A 23,567-nucleotide genomic window follows, 5' to 3' on the forward strand; every position below is an offset into this window, starting at 1 on the left:
TCAACTCTTCTTGTCGTTTGGAGTAATATGTGTTGGTGATTTTGATCATCAATGTTATTTAAGTGTAATGAGATTACTTTGTGTTGACCAAAAATGATCTTGATAAATATTAAACAAGTAAGGAAGGTGTGGAGTACACACTTGTTTAAGTTTGATCAAGTTTCAAAGTACACTGTTATTTAGGGGCGAAGCCCCTGAACGAAAGGGGGTCCGGGGGCAGCGCCCCTGGGAGCGGGGTCCAAGGGGCGGCATGGTTTTATGACAGTTTTCAGACAAAGATATTAAAGTTGGTTTTGGTCTCATTTTCTAGTACATACGAAAATATCATCTAACATTCTCGGTTCTTGTCTCTCTGAGTCTTATCCAATTGAAGATTTGGGAGTACTACCAAATACTTCGATTTGAAAGTGATAATCACAATTCTCAGAATTTTCAAGCCTTTCTACACCCAAATTTCTAACAATATGCAAGATTCATCCCTCACTATCATAAATAATTATTTCACTATTATTATTTGACAAAATTGTAAAATTGGTTATTGTGGTTTGCAAAAAACTTTGATAAGGTACAAAAAAATTTCAACTTGCATCAAATGTCCAAAATCAAAAACTTTCTGTGATTTTGGTCCAAAAACTTAAAAAGATGATTATGCCATTTTATTATTATTATTATTATTATTATTATTATTATTATTATTATTATTATGCGTTTTTTATAATTATTCTAATATTATTTTACTTTAAAAATAAAAACAAAAGAAAAAAATTATCTCCCAACTCAACCCACCCCCCCCCTCTCTCTCTCTCTCTCTCTCTCTCTCTCTCTCTCTCTCTTTCTCTCATTCTTCTAACCTACCTTCGGTGATAGCATAGCTAAGAAAAAACAAAGAAACACAAGCATACTTGTTGGGTTTACTCTATGATTGAACAATAGTAGAAATTTCATTGTCTGATTTTAAAGGAGATAGATTTGAAAGCATGTTCGGCGTCACCCCCCTCTCACAAATCCCTCTTTAACAACCGCTAATCCCCATCTGTACTTCAACGTTTTGCTCTCAACTCCCTATCTGATGTATTATATAGTTCTCCATTATCTTACTGAAAACTGATTTGCAGGTCTGATTTGTAGGTTTCATTATCTCCGCGATTATAACCTTGTGAAAATCACCTATTCGATTTGAGTTGTGCTCGATTTAGGCATGAGGGTGTTCAAAGATACAGAAAGCAACGTGAACAGGGGAACCCTCATCGACCCTAATAAGAGTTGTCCCTGATGCACACCATTGGAGCTGGAATCATCGATTTGATCTTAGTCGATCCCAGAGAAGAAACCCGAGGGGAAGAAGCGTGAGGTGAACAACTTGAAAATTCTCCATGAAGTGAAGTATTTTCGATGTTGTATCTATGATTTGAGGAAGATACAACAAAATGGGTTGAAGATGAAGGGTGGGGAAGAATATCTAATAAAAAAGGTCGTGTGTATGTGTGTGAGAGAGAGAGAGAATTGGGTGGGGTGGGGATAATTTTTTCTTTTTTTCTTTATTATTTAATTAAAACAATATTATAATAATTATAAAAATAAAAAAAAGAAAATAAAAGGGGATGATCGTATTTTCAAGTTTTTTTTGATCAAAATCATGGAAATATTTTGATTTTGGATCTTTATTGCAAGTTGGAAACTTTTTAGATCTTATCCAAAGTTTTTTGAATACCACATGGATAAGTGTTGCAGTTTTGTTTTATTATTTTTTAAGATTTTCTAATATATATCCTAAGGCACATATAAAAAACATTAATTAAAGTATTAATTATAAGTAATATTATCATAATTCAATAGGATAAATATTAATTATAAATGATATTCTTTAGAATTAATTTCTTTTACATTTAATATGATAATATTACACATAACTAATCTTTATCACATATAATTACGGTAATATTTCTTATAATTAATACTTCAATTAATGTTTTTTAAGGCATATATTAGAAAATCATTCTTTCTTTCTTTTAACTTTTTTACTATTTTTCTTTGGGCTTTTAACATTAAATTCCTTAAGTTTGATTAATTTTGTAAATTTTGTGACTTTTGTCATTGTAACGGTTTTGTCAACCCGAATAAAAAATCACCATATAGAGAAAACCAAAAAAATTGACAAACTTCAGAACTTTCATGTCAAAAAACATTTCCTATGGTCTAATTATAACAATATAAATGAAAAAGAAAATAAATTAGACCCACCTAAAACCCCACACATTTTCTTCTCTAATCATGTCTTCTCTGCGTTGCCTTTATACGTTAAGCCCTAGCGACAACATCATTTTGTCCCTGGCCATTGAAGAGTTGTTGAATATCAACCAAATGAGCCTCAATTCTTCTATGATGGTGGGAAACGAATTAGAGTTGGAGACAATGTTTTAAAAACAGGTTTTTTAATTGAACCGGTCGAGTGACGTTTTCCGGTTCAACCGGATGGTCAAACCGGTTCTATATTTTTATATGTTTTTTAATTATTCTGCATACATTGATTACAAAAACTTTCATCTTTTTAGTATTACAAACGTAAATAGAATGCAACATATAAAAACAATCATTATAGAAGTCAAAATCAAACAAAGAAGACCAAAACAAACACAAAAATCCAAGAATGTCCGGTTCAACCCGGTCCATTTCGGTTCAATTCAGCCGGTTGAACCGGTTTTTTACCAAAACCGGCCAGTTCAATCCGGTCAGGAAATCATTATAAAAACGGTCCAAATCGAACCGCCCTCACCTCCGGTTCCCGGTTCAACCGGCCGGTTCGAATCAGTTTTTAAAACACTGGTTGGAGACGAATAGATGACAGTTCTTTGATTCGAAGAAACAATAACTGACTTCGATAAGAAGTTATCCATAGTGTCAAATAACCACTTTAAAATTGGGAAAACCACTTCTTGACGAATAGACGACAGTTCTTTAATTCACCACCTTTAATTCATGTAGTCTTTTCCCGATGTCACACGTGTACTTCCCACATGTGCAGCAGTGTGTGGGTGACACTGATTGTATCATATCCCACAACCCATTCATCTTGGTGTAGTAAATAGATACGGAGGCTCCATCTAGTCGTGTTGTGGTAAGTGGCCATTTGAACTTATGACGAACGTAAAAGAATGATAAATTGGTTTTCAAAATTTGTAAAAAAGGTAGGTCATTAAAACGTATGGGTTGACATATTAAAAAAAATGAAAAAAGTTTATCCTTAAAAAAATGAATGATATCAAAATGAGAGCAGTCATATCTCATAGAAGATGAAAAAAAGCAACAAATGAGATATAAACTCGTGTGAATTAATAACAAAAAAAAGATGTCACGTGGCTTTCTTTATTAAAGGTACGGAGAATGACTTATAAGGGTAAGTATGCCATTGAAAGTTTGGTTTGTTAAAAAAAAACATCATCCAACTATGGATTTTGTATGTAAAAAAAATGAAGTAAACAATTTGTTCAAATCTTACCGATTGGTAACCAACATATGAAGGTTAAAATATAGATGTTACATGTAAAAATTAATTAAGGGAAAATGAAAATGACATGACACTCTAATGTGGATTAAGGGAAAAAATCACTCCATGCATTTCACTAACGAGAGGGGCTGAAGAACGAGGGAATGTAGGAATTGATAGTAGGGATTAAAAAAAAAAATTCCAGGCAAACATAATTTAAAACTGAAAAATAATTCATTACGTCTAATAAAAAAAACATTCATTACCTAAAAAGTTAAAAACATAACTATTTACTACAATTTAAATCGGTCTTCTTCGTGCGTACATATTTTGAAACCGCTCAATTACTTTTTCATTCTCAACTTTCACAAGTGCTTCGGTCTCAACATTGCAAAGTAATGCGTCGTTCAAAAGTTATCGCCAATTATACTGCACAAGTTGGTCTTCAAGAACTTCATCCTCAAATAACATATTTCCACACTTGCGGTCATGACGGGTAAAATTAAAACCAACTTCAAAAGCTTATAAACCAAAGTATATGACCGATGTTTCCCCGTACTAACTATCAAACGGGAAAGCTCAAAAATTCATTTCAAAGTGGTAAAACGCTCATCTTTGATGCAAGAGTGATCAAATATCTCAAGTTGTCATTCAAGATCTATCAAATTCGAATCATCAAAGTCATACTTGTAAAACTTAGCCAACTTTAACAACTTTGATTTGTCAAATTGTGCAAATGAATCACAAGGGCTCAAAGCACCCATATATTCTAGTAACCGGGTACTTGTTTCACCAAATCGATCCTGATATTCTGTAAGTTGCATATCCACCACCATGTTGAAGATTTCAACCTCAAAATGAAATCTATTGGTCTTTATGGTTGTATGGTTTCTCGCACCAACATAAAAATCCTCTATTTCCAAAGTAGCAATATTGTGTGTTTGATAAAAAGAGGATATATTTGGCAAAATGCTAGCAACCCCTATGTCTCTTAAAGACTGCAATGCGTCCATTGTTTCTCTAACCATCGCAGCTGCTTCTAAAATGTCTAGACCTTTTTTTGAAGTTGCTTTGATAATGTACCCGTGAGGCGTAAAATATCATACATCATATATAAGTAAACACGAACTCATAAGATTTAAAATATGCTAAGATTCCAGACGCTTGTTGACGGTTGGCCAATGACCCTCCATCCACTTTCACAAATTCTAAAACTATAAGAACATCTGAAAACAACTTCATTAAACTTGTGAGTGTGTTGAAATGTGAACCCCATCTTGTATCTTCCGCTCGAACAAGTGTAGTATCTTGATTTAACCTTCGCTCGGTTTCAAGTTCACCACCACACAAGCCTTTTTGCACCCCTTCTCTTGCTTGTTCCCGTAGTAAGTCTTTTCTTGTACACGAGGCACAAACAACATTAACCACCATTGAAATTTGTTCAAAAAAGTTACTAACACCGTCATGCTTCTTTGCTACAGCCACAACCACTAATTGAAGTTGGTGTGCAAAGCAATATATATAAAAAACTGTGTCATTCTCTTGCAATATCAAAACTTTCAAACCATTGAATTCCCCTCGCATATTGCTAGCCCCATCATAACCTTGTCCTCTTATCTATTAAAAAAACTATATATATATATATATATATATATATATATATATATATATATATATATATATATATATATATATATAATATTACACATAAAGTGAATTAAATTAAATTGAAATAAAAAAAGTTACCTGACTAAAACTCAACTTGTTGCTTGTAAGTAATTCATTTATGGCGTTTTTTAGTATCAAAGAGAATGTATCCTTCATCTGCACAATGCCTATGAATCTTTCTTTCGCAAAGCCAAGACTATCAACATATCGCAAAATAATATCCATTTGTTCCTTTCTCGAGACATCACTAGATTCATCGACCAATAAAGCAAATACATCTACACCAATCTCTTGGCGAATACTCAAAAGGACTTCTTGTGCATAACATTGTACAAGTTCTTTTTGAATTTGAGGGGAAATAAGTCGATTATTTTTTGGAGCACTTCTAAAATATTGTTGAAAATATCTTCATTAGTCTCCTGAATGGCTTTTAACACTTAAATGTAAAACCCTCTATTTTCCGAGTTAACCGACTCATCATGACCACGAAACGATAAATCAGTTTTCAATAAAAGTCTAACAACAATAATAGAAACACGTAATCGATCTTTATATTTATGGTCCTCTGCTTCAGTTTGCCTCCTCAAGACTACATTAATTGCTTGTTTTTCTCTCAATAAAAATTCACAATTTTCTCTTGCTTTGTTGTGCAAACTATCAACACTATCCACACGAGTCCGAAATGCGTATTTTTTATTCCAAGTATCAAAACCTTGGGAAACAAATGCATCTCTCCCTCCTCTTTGATTCATGAGGTCTCCAAACACATAAAAATATAAACAATATGCTCTATTCTTTTTCACACTATATTCCAACCAATCAAAATCATCAAACCATGAAGGAATGAATCTTCTAAATCTATCACATATTTTCTTTTTTTGGAAACTTATGTAACCTTATTTGACAAGGCCCTTGAAGCAAATACGCTTTTCTTACATCATCTCTTACATTTGATTTGTAACTTGTGACCTTTGGCCTATCCGCGGGGTCCTTTGCAAGATCTTTCAAATCAACAATATCATTAGGTTCATTAGAGCATGGTGTTTGTGGAATAGCATTCAAAATCGAAGGGGTTGATTGATTGGTAATTGGTGTTTGTGGGTTGCATTTTTCACACCCCCAAACCAAGGATGGTGGAAACGTCCGGGGGTGGAGGACTTCATGTATAGTATCATAACAAGTATAATAGTGCTCAAAGTACAAACAACCAACATAAATATAATTGAAAAAGTTACACCATAGTATAAGTTTACATGTTTCTAAATCAATTACATTATGTTGACAAAAATACAATGTTTGACGCCTTAGCGTTCCATGCTCAAAAGTCGTTGTTTACCTGTTTTACGGATTCCCTAAGAATACAAATAGTTTTGAAAAAGTGTCAACAATTAAGTTGGTGAGTTCATAAGCTTTTAGAATGAAATGATGAAATCCTTTCTTGTAAAGGTAGTGTTCGTTCCAAGAAATCCAATATTTTCCCTTTTAAATGTATTGTAGTCTAAAATGCCAAGACTAATAGAGTACTTGTATTTTTCAATATAAAATTGTAAATCATGCAAGTTTAAATCGACATAAACTTGTTAGTTTAAATGGAAATCCCATAAATCTTATGTTTGTTAATACCCCATGTGAGTTATTATAACCATACTATGACTTAGTTGACCTTATATACGACTTTCTTCAAGCGTCAGAATGTTAATGACATTTATCACCACGGACCTGCCGGTCTAGTTGTTGCAATGCAGCTAAGGTGTGGGTTTGTCAAACCCAATATAGATATATACACAACTATCACATTTTCCCTACAAGAGATTCTGGTTATAATTAAAGAACTTTTGTTGCGCTACTTGGAAGTAACGTGAAGCGAATGTCTCACAAATTTATTCATTAACAGATTTACGTAATGTGATAATGAAAACCCCTTTTTGTAAAAATGCATTCTTTTGTATTGTATATGTGACATAAACCATACCTATTATAGTTTATCCAAATGTTTGTAGTGTGTAGTATTCACTTTCTATAATTCTATGTAAGTAGAATGTATATAGCAAAACGATTCTTTGTTTTCCATGCTTCATAATGCATTAATTGTAATGATAAAGAATTCTTACAATTTAGTGAATATTTTTCTGTAACATAAATGTATCCAAACAGAAAACTCATGCAAAATATGAAGACATCAAGGTTTTTACACTTTGCTCAACATGTTGCAAAGTGTTAATAAAGTTGTAATCCTTGAACTTGTTTTTACCATTTCTGCACTGATTTATAAAAATCACATAAAATCCATACAAGATCGAAAACTAGATCCGTAAACTCTGAGAGTTTAGAAAATGTGTCTGGTTTGTTCAAAAACTTTATTATGATTTTTAGAAGTCCCTAAATGGTGTGAAAATGTTCATATTCACAGACTAGTCCAAATTCGTAGCTACAGTGATAGACAGTTTTGTAAAAATCACTATAAATTGTAGAAAAATCGTATGGACATGTGCAAGTAGTCATTATAAAGTTATAAACCTGAAATATTTTCACCTAATACAGTTTTGAAAACTAAAAAGTTTAAGATATTCAAAACAGCTCGTGAATGAACATTAAGTTTTTTTGTTGAAAGTTGTTGTTTGAGTTTAGTTATGTTGTAGGTGTTTTAACTTGTATTCCCCCCCCCCCCCTCCTAAAAGTTGAAGAAAACATGAAAATGTGGGGGTATGAACTCACCTTGAATGATTTCAGTAGATAGATGATGAAGAAAAGAAGTATTCAACTCAAGAACCCTTAGAAGATTGCTTGAAGATTCAAAGATCTAACACAATTATGATGATGTTGGTGTAAGATATCCATGTTTTAAGTAGAGAGACAAGAGGAACAATCATGTGAGGAGTGATATTACTTAATAGGAGTAGATGAAGAGCTTGTGATCAGCCTTGAATTTTCGACATTAGAGAGGGATAGTGAGAGAGAATGAGTTTTTGCTTCTTGGTGGAGAATGAGTGTAATGGGAGGAGAGACAAGAGTTTTCCAGCCTTTGATCAAGAGTGTGGCTGAAAAAGGGTGGGAAAAGGACAATGATTGACTAGGTATGGGGGAATAGTGGCTGGGTAAGGCCATGGAGTGGGTGTGGGAGGTTGCTTGTGTTCTTGTATAAAGGATAAGTCAACATTCCACCTAAATAACTTACCTACTGTGTTTTATTCTTAAATAAAGATTTCCCTAAAAATGTGTTTAGATTATGGAAATATGGGGTCTTATATGTCAAAATATAAGTTTGGGTGAAAATCTTGCGTTAAAATCACGAAAAACGGGCTTAAAACGCGAAAATGGTCAAAATCCGGGAAAAAGTTGTGACTATCCGAAGTCTGGGCCGGAAGGTTCGGTCCTTAATGCTTAGAACCGAAAGTAGATGGGAGCCGAGAGGAGGGTTTGGACGTTGGAGAAGAACCGAGAGATTGGTTCGGTGCCTGGGCAGTCTTGCTAGTGGCTTGGGGAGGAGCGAAGGCGAAGGTGGGGGCAAAGAGGTGAAGGCGAGGCTCGGTATGGCAGGTTCGGCTCTGACAAGCTTGGCTCCTTGGTTTCGCTTCTCGGGAGTTTCGGCTCAGGAAGGGTTTCGGTTCCTTGGGGAGGTTTGGCTCCTAAGAGGGTTCGGCTCTAAGAGGCTGTTTTTCATGATTTCTTCCCGTTTTGAGTGATTTTTGACCAAGTTAAGGGTCGGGATGACTCGGATGACTATAAAAAGTTGAGAGAGATTTTGAGAGAGATTTGGGAGAGATTTCACATGCTTGGAGAGACCTGGGAGAGATTTCACATAATTAGAGATATTTGGGAGAGATTTCACGTACATGGAGAGATTTGGGAGAGGTTTCACATACTTGGAGAGATTTCAGATAGAGAGAGGTTTATAAAAAGAGATTCGGAGAGACGTCGTTTGCGACCTTTGTGAGTGTTTAACTTCATAAGGCAAGGTTTGTAAACCCCGTTAAGCCATATTTAAGAGTCTTATACACCCCCGAAGGGTATGAAATAACGTTTTATCGAATAGTTTCATCACTTACCCCGATTAGGGATTAGAATTTCGGAACGAATGAACTTTCCAAATGATAACTTCTTATTAAAATAGTGAGTTGTACGATAGTAACATAATGTAAACCCTAATATACAAGGGTTATATGATCTGACCGGTCTGACCTGTTGACTTTATTTAACTTTGATTTGATCGGAAATTGACGGTTGTCACAACATTAGAATTAGAAACGGAAGCAATTGATTGATTAGTGATTGGTGTTTGGGAATGTCCTTTACCACTTTCATTAGGATTAGATCTTGGTCTTTTGGTAAAAAAAAACCACTTGCTTTAACCTATAAAAACATAACAATTTAACCTAATCAACAAAATAACTTCAATAAAATATAGATTTTTCACCTAATACCTAATCAAACAATAACATGTAAACCTAAAACATAACAATTTTAACATATCAAACAATCAATTCAATAAAAGCATAGAAATTACAACGAATCAAACAATTATTTCTATAATAACATAGCATTTTTACCAAATCATCCAAGTATCCAATAACTTCATAGCAATTTTAACCTATAAACCATAGCAATTTTGAATTTTGCTTAGCAATTACAGCTATAAATTTGAAAACCATAGAAAAATAGAAATACTTATTTGCTTCATTAGGGTTTTGACCTTGGATTGGAGTTGTTTTAGCACTTGGAAGTTGGAAATTTATTTTTGAACTTGGAAATTGTGGATTGTTGGTTGAACTCGAACAAAAGAAGATTAGAAGAACTAAAGTCCGAAGTCGTCGAATGTGAGAATGACAGAATGTCGAATTGTCGATGTGGAGACGGAAAGAAGGAAAAAACGAGGATGCTTGTTTTTTTATTTTCATTTATGATTCAAGGAATTGAAACTTGGACTCTTGGAGTATTAGACCCAATTGAACAATTGTTTTATTTGGGCTTTTTTTTTTTTTTCCTTTGGGCTAATATTAGGTGGATTAAAATTAAAATGTGTCTGGGATACTAATTATTAGGGCTTAATTGATCCAAAATGTTTACATTTTTTATGTAGTTGCCATTTTTAGTAGTTGCTGGATTTTTTACATAGTGGCACAAAAGGTAAAAAAAAATCGAAAAATTTTCTACTGTCTGCCGGAAAGCAGGTGTTGCCGGTGCAACCCTGTGCCCCTCATCAAATCTGCAATTGTGAAGAAGAGCACCTTTAGGATTTTATAAGGTTCGATCTTGGGTTGATCGATTAACCATTCTCAACATTTGGTGAAAGTGATTCCTTTCCACATCGAATTATGTTCTTCTTAGTGTAAGTTGTGTACTGTATTCTTGAAATTGATTTCTACAACTTGTAAAGGATTGTGTAGGTAGTTTCATGATTCTTTAAAAACTCGATCTTGGTGTTTTTTTTATTACACATTGGAAATCTTTTTGCATCTGATGTATTAACACAAAATACCAACGTGTTGACCATAAATACCCCTTGCACTGTTATAAATACCATTCGATAAAAAAAAAACAACCATCTGTTGTAAACAATTTTATTGTTAAGTGGTTATTTCTTTATCCAGTAAAAGAGATGATACATCTTTATTCTAAATAATGAAAATCTTTTTGCCACATGTCACACTGTCATTGATTTGGCAACATGTAATTTTGTGGTTATTTTCAATTAAAATTTTTCCACATGGCATTTTGTAGTTGTTTCATTTTTATTAAATTTCATATAATATATAATTAAATGTATTAATTGTAATAGATATAATAATAAATGCATTTCAATTTCATTAACTGACTTTCCTTCTAATTTCAAAAAATTTAAATTAATTCTCACTTAATTTACTCCCACTTAATCTACTCTAATAAATGAAAATCTTTTTGCCACATGACACACTCTCATTGATTTGGCCACATGTAATTTTGTGGTTATTTTCAATTAAAATTTTTCCACATGACATTTTGTGGTTATTTCAGTTTTATTAAATTTCATATAATATGTAATTAAATGTATTAATTGTAATAAATATAATAATAAATACATTTTAATTTCATTAATTGACTTTCATTCTAATTTCAAAAATTTTAAATTAACTCTCACTTAATTTACTCCAACTTAATTTGGGATACACAAAATCATCTATTGTATTTACCTAAAAACGAAAAGAGATAATAAATTGATGAAAAATATGGTACCACGTATAGGATATCTAAAGTTAAGGTTGTTGAGTTTGTATATTATGAATAGGAGATTAAATAACATTGTTGATCACTGATTCATAATCTGCATACTACTGAAAGCATTAATAGGAATCAAGATTGATTCCTCCTTAACGATAATGTTTTAACCTTGTTTCTCCCATAAACTCAACATCCTCAAAGAATGTTGCTTTATCCAAAATGCAAGGTCAATATCCATGCAACTGAGAACTAACATAATGCCCTCATTCTAGTCCTTAATCTCATTGAGTACATGAATCACAAATGTGATCAATGTTAGCATATATAATACCATATTCAAACATAAGCAAGTTTATTTTTATGATCATTAATCCATAAACCGTAATCAATAAATTCAATTTATGACATCTTTACAAGGTATCGACACAACAATAATATCAAGTCTTTGGATAATAATACTAACTTGCAAGAGATAACCTTATTTTAGAGATACACATTGATAATAAATCATGTCAATTAATAAGTCCCTCTTTAGATTGACTTATTAATCACATGGAATGAAAAAAATCATCACATGTTTATTAGCACATATATGTTTTCTCGATTATGGGTTTTTCCACTATAAATCCAGTATTACTTTGATTTGTTCTTACATTTTGATCTTTACAATATGGGAATGATGCTAATGAGTGGATAAAGAAACGTTGATGTGACAAATGAGTTGGGAGAGATGAACTATGTCCATTCTTATGTATCTTTTTAGTAATTATTGGTTTTTATACATTTTATCAGCATTGTTAGGGCTGGAATGAGTGATAGCAATCCTAGTTAGACCTGACAATTTGATACATGACACGATTAACACGACACGAACACGATACATGTTTTCCATGTATGTGTTTTAGAAGTTCGTGTTTCGTGTTTATTCGTATCTGCCACGTATTTTAAATTCATGTTTCATGTCTTATATGTGTTAAACACGAATTTACCTGTTTTGACACATATAAGACACGATACAAATTCGTGTTGACATGTGACACGTATAAAAACATATATACACATATATACTTTAGGGTTAAATTTTATATTTATAATATATCAGGGACCAATTTCGTAAAAGTCGATAATTAATTTATAGCCCTAGCTTAAAAGAAACCATTAAAAACGTGTCTATTCATGTTTTTTCGTGTAACATGACTGAAAAATGTATCTATTCATGTCGTGTCACGTGTCACACGAATTTTTTACGTGCCGTGTTTGTGTTTATACCCCAAACACGTTTTATAATTTGTGTCGTGTTCGTGTTTAACAAATTTGCATCATGTAAATTCGTGTCTAACACGAATACACGACATGCAGACACGAATTGCCAGGTCTAATCCTAGTATATTGTCATGTAGGTTTTTTTTATTGCCACATAAATTTAGCATATATACATTGAAAAATATAGGGAGTGATATTTGATTTTAATATGTTTTATTTTGAAAAAAAAAAAAAAAAGACAAAATAGCCCCAACCAATGACAACCTAAACTTTTTTCTCTTCTCGCTGTGGGTCTTTGCCAACGAGCTCCTTGGTGTGCGCCAAGGGGTGGTGTGCAGCGAGGCTAACACCTTCTAGCATCCCACTCCCTAAAACCTAAATGTTAAAATACAAATAAAAATATTGAAAACATTAAAAAGAATAACAAATAGTTAACATCAAAACAAGTCGAAATAATATTCCCAAGCTAATTAAACTTTAGTTAAGACAAAACAAAAGAAACTTGGTCTACATTTGTAACCGTTAGACCATCTCCAACCCATCTCCATTCCCCCCCCCCCCCCCCCCCCCCCCAAAAAAAAAAAAAAAAAAAATGGAGTAAAAAATGAGGTAAATAGTGTTTTATCTCCAACTTTACTCTATTTTTCCCCTCATTTTTAACCCCAAAAAGTATATTCCAAATATATTCTATTATTCCAACTTACATATATTTGCAAACACACCCCTCTACTAATTTAGTTTTAACAAATATATAATCTATATTTATTTCATTACATTAATATTAAATAAACAATATTATATTTATAATACACTTATGAATAAATATTATACACAAATTTATAAAAGTATTACACATACACACTTTTAAATAAATATTTTACATACATTTATATAAATATTAGACATACACATTTTTAAATAAATATTATACATGCATAGATAACATATTTATGCGTTGGAATAAATTTCCCACAAATGATCAACTAACGCATTTCGTAGACTGAAGTGTGCTTCTTTATCTTTAATACGTTTATATCGAACAAGAAATTGTTGGAATTGACTGTATTCGTTTGTCGTCAATTCAACCTCTATCGTATTTGTAATATATATTTTAATTATAAGTTTTTGTAAAATACGTTATCATTTTTTAAAATTTCAATATGTATTTAATTTTTTATATAAATTTGATGAAAAAAACAAATTTTATATTTATAATTAATTAATATAATTTAATATATAACAAAATATTATAATTATTAAATATTATATTTAAATTATAATTAGTAGGTAAAAACGAACTAGAAATGTATAAATATATAAACAGAGGGACTAAGACCGACAACGCAAAGTTCATCCCAATTTTGGGAGAAATGAATAGTATACTACCATATTTGGTGTAATACTATTCATATCCCCCCAAAATGAGGGAATAAATGGGGGATGGTTGAAGAAGAATGGGGGAGAAAATGAGGGAAAAAATGGAGAATAAGAGTAGGATGGAGATGCTCTTAGCCAAGGAAAATATCCATAAATGTATAATCGTTAAAGCATGTAGATTCATCAAGTATATATTCAAACTAACTTTTTTGTGTTTGAAATTGACCCGATCGTAGCTTATATGAAGTAACAAGAATAAAGACCTTGGCAGTCCTTCCTTTTTATGTATAATATGTATACTATTGCAAATTTATTTTACAATCAAATCTACAAAAAAGAAACTGATAAAATAATCAATTATGTTACGAGCTTCAAAACCATCTTAATATAGGATTTGGTACTTATCCTTATCTTTTTATTCATCCCATTATGTTTATCTCTCCTCCCTTAGTACCATTTCTTGCCCAGAGCTAATCCACCAACGATACTACTCTTAAATCGTCACGCCACACCGTGACTCCGTCCACCCTAAGAGGACGTTTGAAATATCCCAAAATATGACCCAAAAGTTTTTGTTTAATAATTACTAAAAACACCATGATAATATCATAAGGTAAAACTCGTACGTCAAAATCTCAAAAAAAAAACAATAGCAAAGTGTTATGAGTAAACTGTATCAAGACTGTATCAAATCACGTCTATGAAACTAAAAACAACTCCCAGGACAGCTGAATCTGTGGTGTGTGCGATGCCATCAACCCGAGCTCTTCCCTTTGCTTGTGGAAGTACCTAAAACCAAAACTGAAACTGTAAGCACGAAGCTTAGTGAGCTCCCCCAAACTACCACATACCAAACAATACATATAAACACATATTGGGCCTAGCCCACTGCATCGGACCGAAGTCCGGAAACTGCATCGGACCAAAGTCCAGAACTAACCAGGGCCTTGCCCTCTGCATCGGATCGAAATCCGGAACTACTGAGGCCTTGCCTCCTGCATCGGACCAAAGTCCGGAACTAACTGCATCAGACCGAAGTCCGGAACTGACTGCATCGGATAGAAGTCCGGAACTACTGAATATAGCATCACATAAGCATATCAACTAACATGGGCACATAGATAGTATACTACATCGTGTTGTAACCCGGAACACATAACACAAATCCTGTCTGAGCCACGAAGGCATCAAACATACTAGAATCTGCATTGGACCGAAGTCCGAAAACTACTAATAGCTAAACGGGCCGGCATTGTGGCCTTAGACCCGTTCCTACTGAAAGGAAACTCACCTCGTGATCTGGCTGCTGAGTGTGTGGCTCCGGGAACTATTTGCTGCTGCTCTGGTATCTCACCGGCTACAATTCCACAATACACTCAATCAAATACTAATAACTGTATTGGGGTAAAATGAATCTTTTACCCCTGCTAAAGTTAACTCTCTTGGTCAAAGTCAACTTTACAGTTGACCTGACTCGCCGAGTTGGGCCGCCAACTCGCCGAGTCCCTACTCTCATTTCTCAACCCTGCTCGCTGCTACTCGTCGAGTATGGCATACACTCGACGAGTTCCCATTCTATATCAACACTCAGGTCATCTGCATCCGACTCGCCGAGTCGTATGAACAACTTGACGAGTTGTTCTTGAATCATAAGAAGATTGCCTTGGACTCGCCAAGTTGTATGAACAACTCGTCGAGTCCCTCCATTGCTGAGTCTAACCTCTAACTCACTGAGTCCATACACTACTCACTGGTCCCCACTCGGAATCACTCAAAGGGGAAGAATCGGGGACTCGCGACTCGACTCGCCGAGTCTCATGCATGCAACTTCTAAAAACTCGATTATGCTTAAAACCACTGCATACAATATATAGATCTGAGCTCCTAAGGCTGGTTAACCATGTAAAGTTCCTAACTTTACGTGTACAAAAGCATACAAAAGGGTATAAAGGCTAGAAAGGCACTTGGAAGAGTAGATCTAGGGCTATCATGCAAAATGGCTCCATAAAGTTGATAGATCTACGTTTTTGGAATTGAAACATGGCTAGATTCGAAAGCTAATCCATCCAATATGATTTCTCTACTATGAACAAGCTAAAGAATGGGCTAAATATGCTTATAAAGGGGAATCTATCAACAAAACGGGAAGAAACTGATCATTACCTCAAAGTACTCTGAGATGGAAGCAAGGACTTTGATCTTCTTCTTCTTCTTTGGATTTAGCCTTCTTCTTCTCTTCAAAACTTCAAGAATTACACCAAGAATGCTCAAAAACTCAACGGGATGATTAGGGTTTGCTTAGATAACGTTTTGAGGATGAAAGAGGCGAGTTTGGGGCTGATAAGGTGGTTTAAATAGGGTGCAAACCCGGGGATTTAGGGTTTCTACCTGGCAGACCGACTCGCCGAGTCCCGAATATGGACTCTCCGATCTATAAGCTGATCAACATCGCGACCCTACTCGACGAGTCGGGACATAGACTCGCCGAGTTCCTCTACAAACTTCAAAAATAAATACTATAAAAGCAACGTACCAGAGACGGATCGTTAGAACGTTGTATTGAATTTTTGGTTCAAATTATTTCCTTTTCTATAACAATAAAAACAAAAAGAAACCAAAAGTTTTAATTTTTCTATAAATCCGACTACTGTTTGTTCTTTTAAGTGCTTCGTTTTTATGGTTATGATTTATTTGTGGTGATGAAATAGTTATGTTTTCTTTTTAACCGTTTAAAAGATATTAATATTTTAATGGGCAAATCAATATAATGGTGAAAGTATGTTGTATATTTTGTATTTTGCATTTTCCAAAACCAAAAATTGGGGAAAATGGTTTTATAAATGGTGAAAAACAATATATTGGTTTAATCTATATAAAAAACATTTTAAGAGGTTAAATTGATATATAAAGTATTGAGTTTGATGTTATTTGTATATATATAAATTATAATTACAAAATGTAACATATGTTTTTGTTCCTTTAAAAGAAGAGTTGGCATGAGCATGTGGAGTCGTAAGACTTGTGCTTTCATGCTGGTTGATTAGCATCGAAGGAAGACAAGTTAGATCCCAAATCCAACTAACTCGAGGTTTATTAAAAAAAATCTTGATATGTGTTACAAAAAGGGTTTTAGTTTGCGACAATTGAACCCGAATGAACTTACGAGGCTTGAATTAATGCAAAAGATTGACTTGCAAGTCGTTAAAACAATCCCACAGTACTGGTTCGTAGAAATAAGTTTATAATGGGGCTGAAAGCAGTTAAAGCCTTTAATTAAAACGAGATATCATTTTTATTAAGAAAAAAAAAATACTTGTCATATACCATGTGTAAACACAAGAGTGTTAATAAGATTATGGACGCGAATGGAACATATCAGTGGACGTGCCGGAGTGGTTATCGGGCATGACTAGAAATCATGTGGGCTTTGCCCGCGCAGGTTCGAATCCTGCCGTCCACGAAATAATTTCACTTTTTATACACAAAACAAATTGTTATTATTAGGGCTAATGTCATAAAAACTCTTAAGTTTTCAAGGTTTTGTCCAAAGTTGAATTTTATGTCCATTTTTACCCTAACATTTTTCCAAAAAATGTTCTATTTTACCCTTTTACCGGTGATAACAGGTTACCATTATATTAGTTTCGCAAAAAAACCCTTAAGTTTATAGTTTTTTACGTTTTTACCCTTAAGTTTATATTTTTTTACACTTTTACCCTTTGTATTATTTTTTTCATATTATATGTATTAATGCAGAAAATTTATATTTATATACAAAATTTTTTTAATTAAGTATTGTATTTACATTTTTTTTAATATTATTTCTTCATATATATATATATATATATATATATATGTGTGTGTGTGTGTATGTGTGTGTGTGAGAGAGAGAGAGAGAGTTTTTTCTTGGATAAAGCAGTTAAGATGTAAAAAAACACAAATTAATATGTTTTTAGAACTACAAAGTACATATTTTTATGCATTTAAAAATATACATGTCAATAAAAAAAACTTGTTGAATCATATACATGTTTATATAAGTATATACATATAATCTTAGAAGTGTAAATATGTATTTTGATATATGTATTTTTTTAAGTATAAATATATTTTTAGAAGTATATATACATATTTATATATAATAATGTAAAAATATGTATTTATACTTCTAAAAACTATATCTATAAAACACGTATTGATAATTCTAAAAATATTATTTATCTTTTTAAATGGTATAACCTTGCAAACACACACACACAAAAACAAACAAACATATATTTAATTAAACATTTTTTCGTATATAAATACGATTTTTCTACATGAATATGTATATTATGAAAAAAATACTTAGGGTAAAAGTGTAAAAAAATTATAAACTGAAGGGTCAAAACGCAAAAAAGGGTAAATTTAAGGGTTTTTTTTGCGAATTTAATATAATGGTAACATAAAAAACCTGTTATTACCGGTAAAATGGTAAAACCGAATATTTTTTCGAAAATGTTAGGGTAAAAACGGACATAAAATTCAACTTTGGGTAACACCGACAAAATCTTATAAATTTAAGGGTTTTTATGACATTAACCCTTATTATTATCATCCCGAATTTATTTCGTCTTTTCTACACAAAACAACAAAACAAGAAGGTGTTATAATTATTATTATTATTATAATCATAGTTTTTTAATTAATTATGTCATTTTGTTTTAATTATTAATATTTTAGAAAATATTTATTATATATAGTTGTATCTTTATTTTTACGAATGATGGTATCTTATGTATTTTTTTAATAAAAGTATTAAAATTATTCATGTGTATTGTTCTGATTATCTGTTATTTTTTTTTCGTTCCGACTATCCAGATTTTTTTTTACGCCCGGACTGTCCATTTTGTTTTTAATTATTTGTATTATATTTTTTTTCGTTCGAATTATTCAGTTGTTATTTTTTCGTTCGGATTATCCTATGTTATTTTTTTGTTTGGACTAACCCTGCATTATTTTTTTGTTCATACTATCTCCGTGTTATTTTCTCATCCCGACCATCTCTATGTTATTTTTTTTTATCAGATTATCCTTATGTTATTTTTTTTGTTCGAACTATCCCTACACTATTTTTTTGTTTGAACTACCCGTCTTATTTTTTAATCCCGATTATCTCTGTGTTATTTTTTCGTCCCATCTATCTTGTGTTGTTTTTTTGTTCTGACTAATTATGTATTATTTTTTTATTTGGACTAACCATTTTTTAATAAAAATTTATGAGCAGTTATATGTATGTTTGTGTGAGTTTTATTTAATGGCTACGAAAATAACAACAAAATAATAACACCAAATACTTCGAAAGAAAAAATAACAAGTGATAGTTCGAACGAAAAAATAATGCATGGCTATGTAACACCCGTTTATTTATTAAATAAAAAAAATAAACTAATGAATGAATAGTAACCCTAAAATAACTAATTATATACCAAAGGATGGTCTCGAGGGGCCAATGGTCATAAATTTAGAAGTTGAGGGCTGAGGGGTAAATTTTGGACCTTAATTGAAAAGAATTTGTCAAGAAAGGGGCGGTTTTGTAAATTCTGGATTAGTTTCGCAAAGATTTTAGAAGACAGGGGCTGTTTAGTAAATCCGGACTTATTATGAAAGAAATTTATGTATTTAGGGTTTGAATGGTAAATATTGGCTCTGCTTTGAAAGAAAATATGAAGGCAGGGACTGTTATTGTCAATATGGGAAACATTTAGATGGAGCGGGTATTAAGGGTTCAAAACCCTAACCCTATCAACCATTCTTATGCAACCGTCACCCTCCAACCTTATACATCCCTCCAGCCGCCACCATTCACCTCTTCAATCGCTGACGCCCTTCATTTGTGTTCCGATCCGGCGAGTCCAGCCGACTACCGCCTCTGCCTCGCCATCCAAATGCCACAGCGACCACCGAAGTCACCGCCGCAACCATTGGAACGACCTCAATCGTTGCTGCTTCGCCGGGGGTTGCCTCCGTCACAGCCTGCTACCGGAAACAATGTGTTCGTTGAGACCGCCACCAAGATCGACGATCGACTGGGGTTTGCTGCTGCGAGCATCGTGAGTGATCGGAAGATCGATGGTAAGCTCATCTGCCTTCCACCGTTGCTTTATCTCATCACCATCAGCCACCATGAGGGGTGGGTGTGAGTTTGTGTGGCTGTTAGCTTGCTGTCACCGGAAACGAGCTCCTGAAGGCTACCATCTGTTCCCCCCGCCGTCAAGACCGCCACTGCCACCTCTCCATGGTGCTGTCGAAGCTGCTACCGCCATGTGTTTTCTGCCCCTTGACCACTGTCTCACCCCAAAACCGAGAACGACGGAAATGTTCTGGGGCGGAGGACGTCATGTAATGCATCACAACAATGTAAAGTAGTAAACAAGCAACAACATCATCCATTGCATTAATAGTATAATTTTAATTACAAGTGTGTTCTTTCATAATATACAACAATAAAATGAATAATCAGAAAATAAGATGAGTCTGGACTGCTCCGTCTTCACAAAACCTGGTCGTCATACTTGTCTATTTGTGACTTGAGAATACAAGTTATTTTGAAAGCGAGTATCAGCCAAAAAGCTGGTGAATTCATAAGTATTAATGTGTTTTTGATTTGTAAAACTTGTAATGAAAGACTTGATATTGTTATGAAAGAAAGTTCGTATAAGTGTGGAAATGTTTGTAAGTAATCGAAACCGTTTGGTAAACCCTAGAAATCCCTATGATTCCTATTAGTATAGATGAAATCTTCTACCAAGACCTAGCTGTTTTGAAAGTAGTCTTCTACCAAGACCCGACTGTTTTGGAAGTAGCCTTCTACCAAGACCCGACTGTTCGACAATTATTATTAATATAAGAAATTGTATCCTTTGGTACTAGGGTACTCAAATACAATTCACCTCATCGGTTATGTGAATGAGTCACAAGATAATGGTAATAATATAACTAACTTACATATTATCCCTTTATACTAGGATAACTAACAGTGTTAACTTTAGACATCCGTAGATGTACATTTACCTTTGCTTCTAACAGCTAGGTGTAGGAATAGTTAGTCCCTTAAAGTATACCTGTAATGGTATCAACCGTAGACATCCGTAGATGTGCATTTACCTCTGTTGCTAACAGTTGGGTGTAGGAATAGTTAGTCCCTTAAAGTATACCTATAATGGTATCTAGACATATAATATATAATAGTAATTCGCCATATAATATCTATGTAAAAGTATTCATGTAAAAGTATTCATGTAAACGTATTCATGTAAACGTACTGATGTAAGCGTTCCTAGGTAAACGTACTCATGTATCATGTAATGTACTCATGTATCATGTAATGTACTCATATAGACTCATGAATGAACTGACTCTTGTGTGATTCCCTGTACTTGGAATAGTAAGTGGTATCTCCTAACTATACATATTATAGTTACTAGTAATGTACGAGTATAACCGAAAGTATACCTTTGCTACTCAAAGGTACTGAACTGACTAATGGAACCTTGATACCTATATTTGTATACATGATATATAAATAATATTTAGACGAACTTCGGACGGGTACCCGATATCACACCAGACCACATCCAAATCGAGGAAAAGGAAACAGGGTGGATAGCCTTCCTAAGTCTTTTAAACATTTCTTATATAACTATACATATAAAGGCATGCAATTGATAATATAAAAGCGTAAAAGAAGTTTTCTAAAACCTTTGAAAAGTTTAATAATAAGAAATGATGACCTGATGTCAGTTTATAAAACGATTGAAAGTATTTTGTTTGATAATACAGTTTATGTATACGGAAAACCTCTGTTTGAAAACACCTTTGTAACAGAGTTTGAAAGGAAGCTTACAGTGTGTAAGACAGTTTGACAAAGAGCTTTAAACATGTAAAAAAAACGTTTTAAGAAAGTCATTTTAAGTAAGATGTTTGGTAAAACTGCTAAACCTATAGTAAATCCATTTGTATACTAGTTATAAATCCCATATGATTGATTTATTAACTGTAAGTAACTAAGTATAGCAAAAGATTGATGTTTTTCGTGCCAAATTAATCGTATGTTTGTAGTATCAAAGATGGACACATATACATACCATATACTCACGGTGTTTGATTCATATATATATATATATATATATATATATATATATATATATATATATATATATATATATAACAACATTTTTCATTTCAAAAGTTTTTTTGTTATCGTGGTATATTTTGCATACGAAAGTTTCCCTATAATAGTTATAAATCACATATGATTCCGTTGATAAAAAGCGTATAATGAAACTTTATTATATAACACACGATAATAATCGAGTGTTTTACTTGTATTCCCCCCTTAAAAGCATATAAAAGTATTTAAAAAACATTTAAAAGTGTGAATTATAGGGGTATGAATTCACTTGATTGAAATGGATGATTTGAAGTAGTCGAGAGAAGAATCGAGAGAAGAATCGAGCAGAACTTCGACAGGAAGAGTTGAAAACGCGGGAAAATCTCGGGATTCTCGGGAATCTCGGGAACACAAAACCTTCCTTCGGGACTTGAAGGTGAAAATCGGGGCTTTGGGAGGGTCTCGGGGGCTTAAACGCAGAGTTTCGGCGCGAGAAAGAAGGGAATTGAGCAATGGAACTCGGAGCCCTTGAAGTCTATTTATAGGGGCATTTCTGGTGTGTGCCATGTCGTGGGGAGTCAAACTTATCATCTTCTATTGGTTGGACGCCCTCAGTCACTTTCCGGGTCGCGGCAAGCTTGTGCCACGTCGTGGGGGCCTGACAGCCTCAGATTTTGGACCCCGAACTTGTAAAATCCATAACTTTCGTGTACGAGCTCCATTTTCGATGTTCTTTATATGCACGCGTAGCTGAAAACATGATCTACAACTATCGTTTAGACTTCATTTGCTAATTGTGAATTTATTTTTAATTATTTATTTTAAACGGGACGGGACACTAAAATTCCATTTAAAATCCATAACTTCTGCATCCGATGTCCGTTTTCGTCAGACTTTTCATCGTTGCACTACTATTGTTGATACATTTGATTCTCATTTAGGTTGTTTTGACCAAAAGTCTCTCGATCTCTATTTCAAGTTTTTAGTTGTCTACTGCTATATCCGGATCTTGGAAAAATCATAACTTCTTCATATGAAGTCAGATTTGGACGTTCTTTTTACGTACGTTTATGGTTTAATGTTATCTACAACTTTCATTTAGATATTTAAGGCTAAAAACTATTGTATTGAAACTTCACGTTTTTCGTTTAATCGGTGTTGCCGGTTTTGCCGAGAATCTTCGGTTGGTCATAACTTCTTCGTTATAACTCGGATTCTAGGGTTCTTTATATGTATGAAAACCTTGATACGATTCCTACTACTTTATTTAACCCAAATAAGATTTTAGGAAAGTTAAATTTTGACCTAAATTTGACTTGTGATCAATTATATTGTCTCGAAATATCGGGTTGTCACAACCACCGTGTGTGGGTGGCAGTGGGTATTCACTGGGTGTGAATCTATTTTCCGATGGAGTATAGCATGAAG

The 23,567-nt window shown here is 33.3% G+C and overlaps 2 protein-coding genes and 1 non-coding gene across 3 annotated transcripts; 1 reads left to right on the forward strand and 2 right to left on the reverse strand.

Annotated features, from left to right (window-relative positions):
- Nucleotides 1-4,131: 4,131 nt before the first annotated feature.
- LOC145006904 (uncharacterized) lies at nt 4,132-4,497 on the reverse strand. The gene has a single exon (XM_078965926.1). The coding sequence runs from the start codon at nt 4,495-4,497 to the stop codon at nt 4,132-4,134; it is 366 nt and encodes a 121-aa protein (XP_078822052.1).
- Nucleotides 4,498-4,591: 94 nt separating this feature from the next.
- LOC145006905 (uncharacterized) lies at nt 4,592-5,068 on the reverse strand. The gene has a single exon (XM_078965928.1). It carries the CDS (start codon nt 5,066-5,068, stop codon nt 4,592-4,594), a length of 477 nt encoding a protein of 158 aa, XP_078822054.1.
- A 12,297-nt stretch (nt 5,069-17,365) lies between these two features.
- On the forward strand, nt 17,366-17,447 carry TRNAS-AGA (transfer RNA serine (anticodon AGA)). The gene has a single exon. It is a non-coding gene; the product is annotated as a tRNA-Ser (tRNA).
- The last annotated feature ends 6,120 nt before the right edge of the window (nt 17,448-23,567 follow it).

This window comes from Lactuca saligna, chromosome 7 (genome assembly GCF_052625555.1).
Source record: "Lactuca saligna cultivar CGN05327 chromosome 7, ASM5262555v1, whole genome shotgun sequence".
NCBI lineage: Eukaryota > Viridiplantae > Streptophyta > Magnoliopsida > Asterales > Asteraceae > Lactuca > Lactuca saligna.

What these genes read in the sequence shown, in the direction of transcription:
- LOC145006904 (XM_078965926.1), bottom strand. Translation starts at nt 4,497, where the DNA reads ATGGACGCATTGCAGTCTTTAAGAGACATAGGGGTTGCTAGCATTTTG.
- LOC145006905 (XM_078965928.1), bottom strand. Translation starts at nt 5,068, where the DNA reads ATGCGAGGGGAATTCAATGGTTTGAAAGTTTTGATATTGCAAGAGAAT.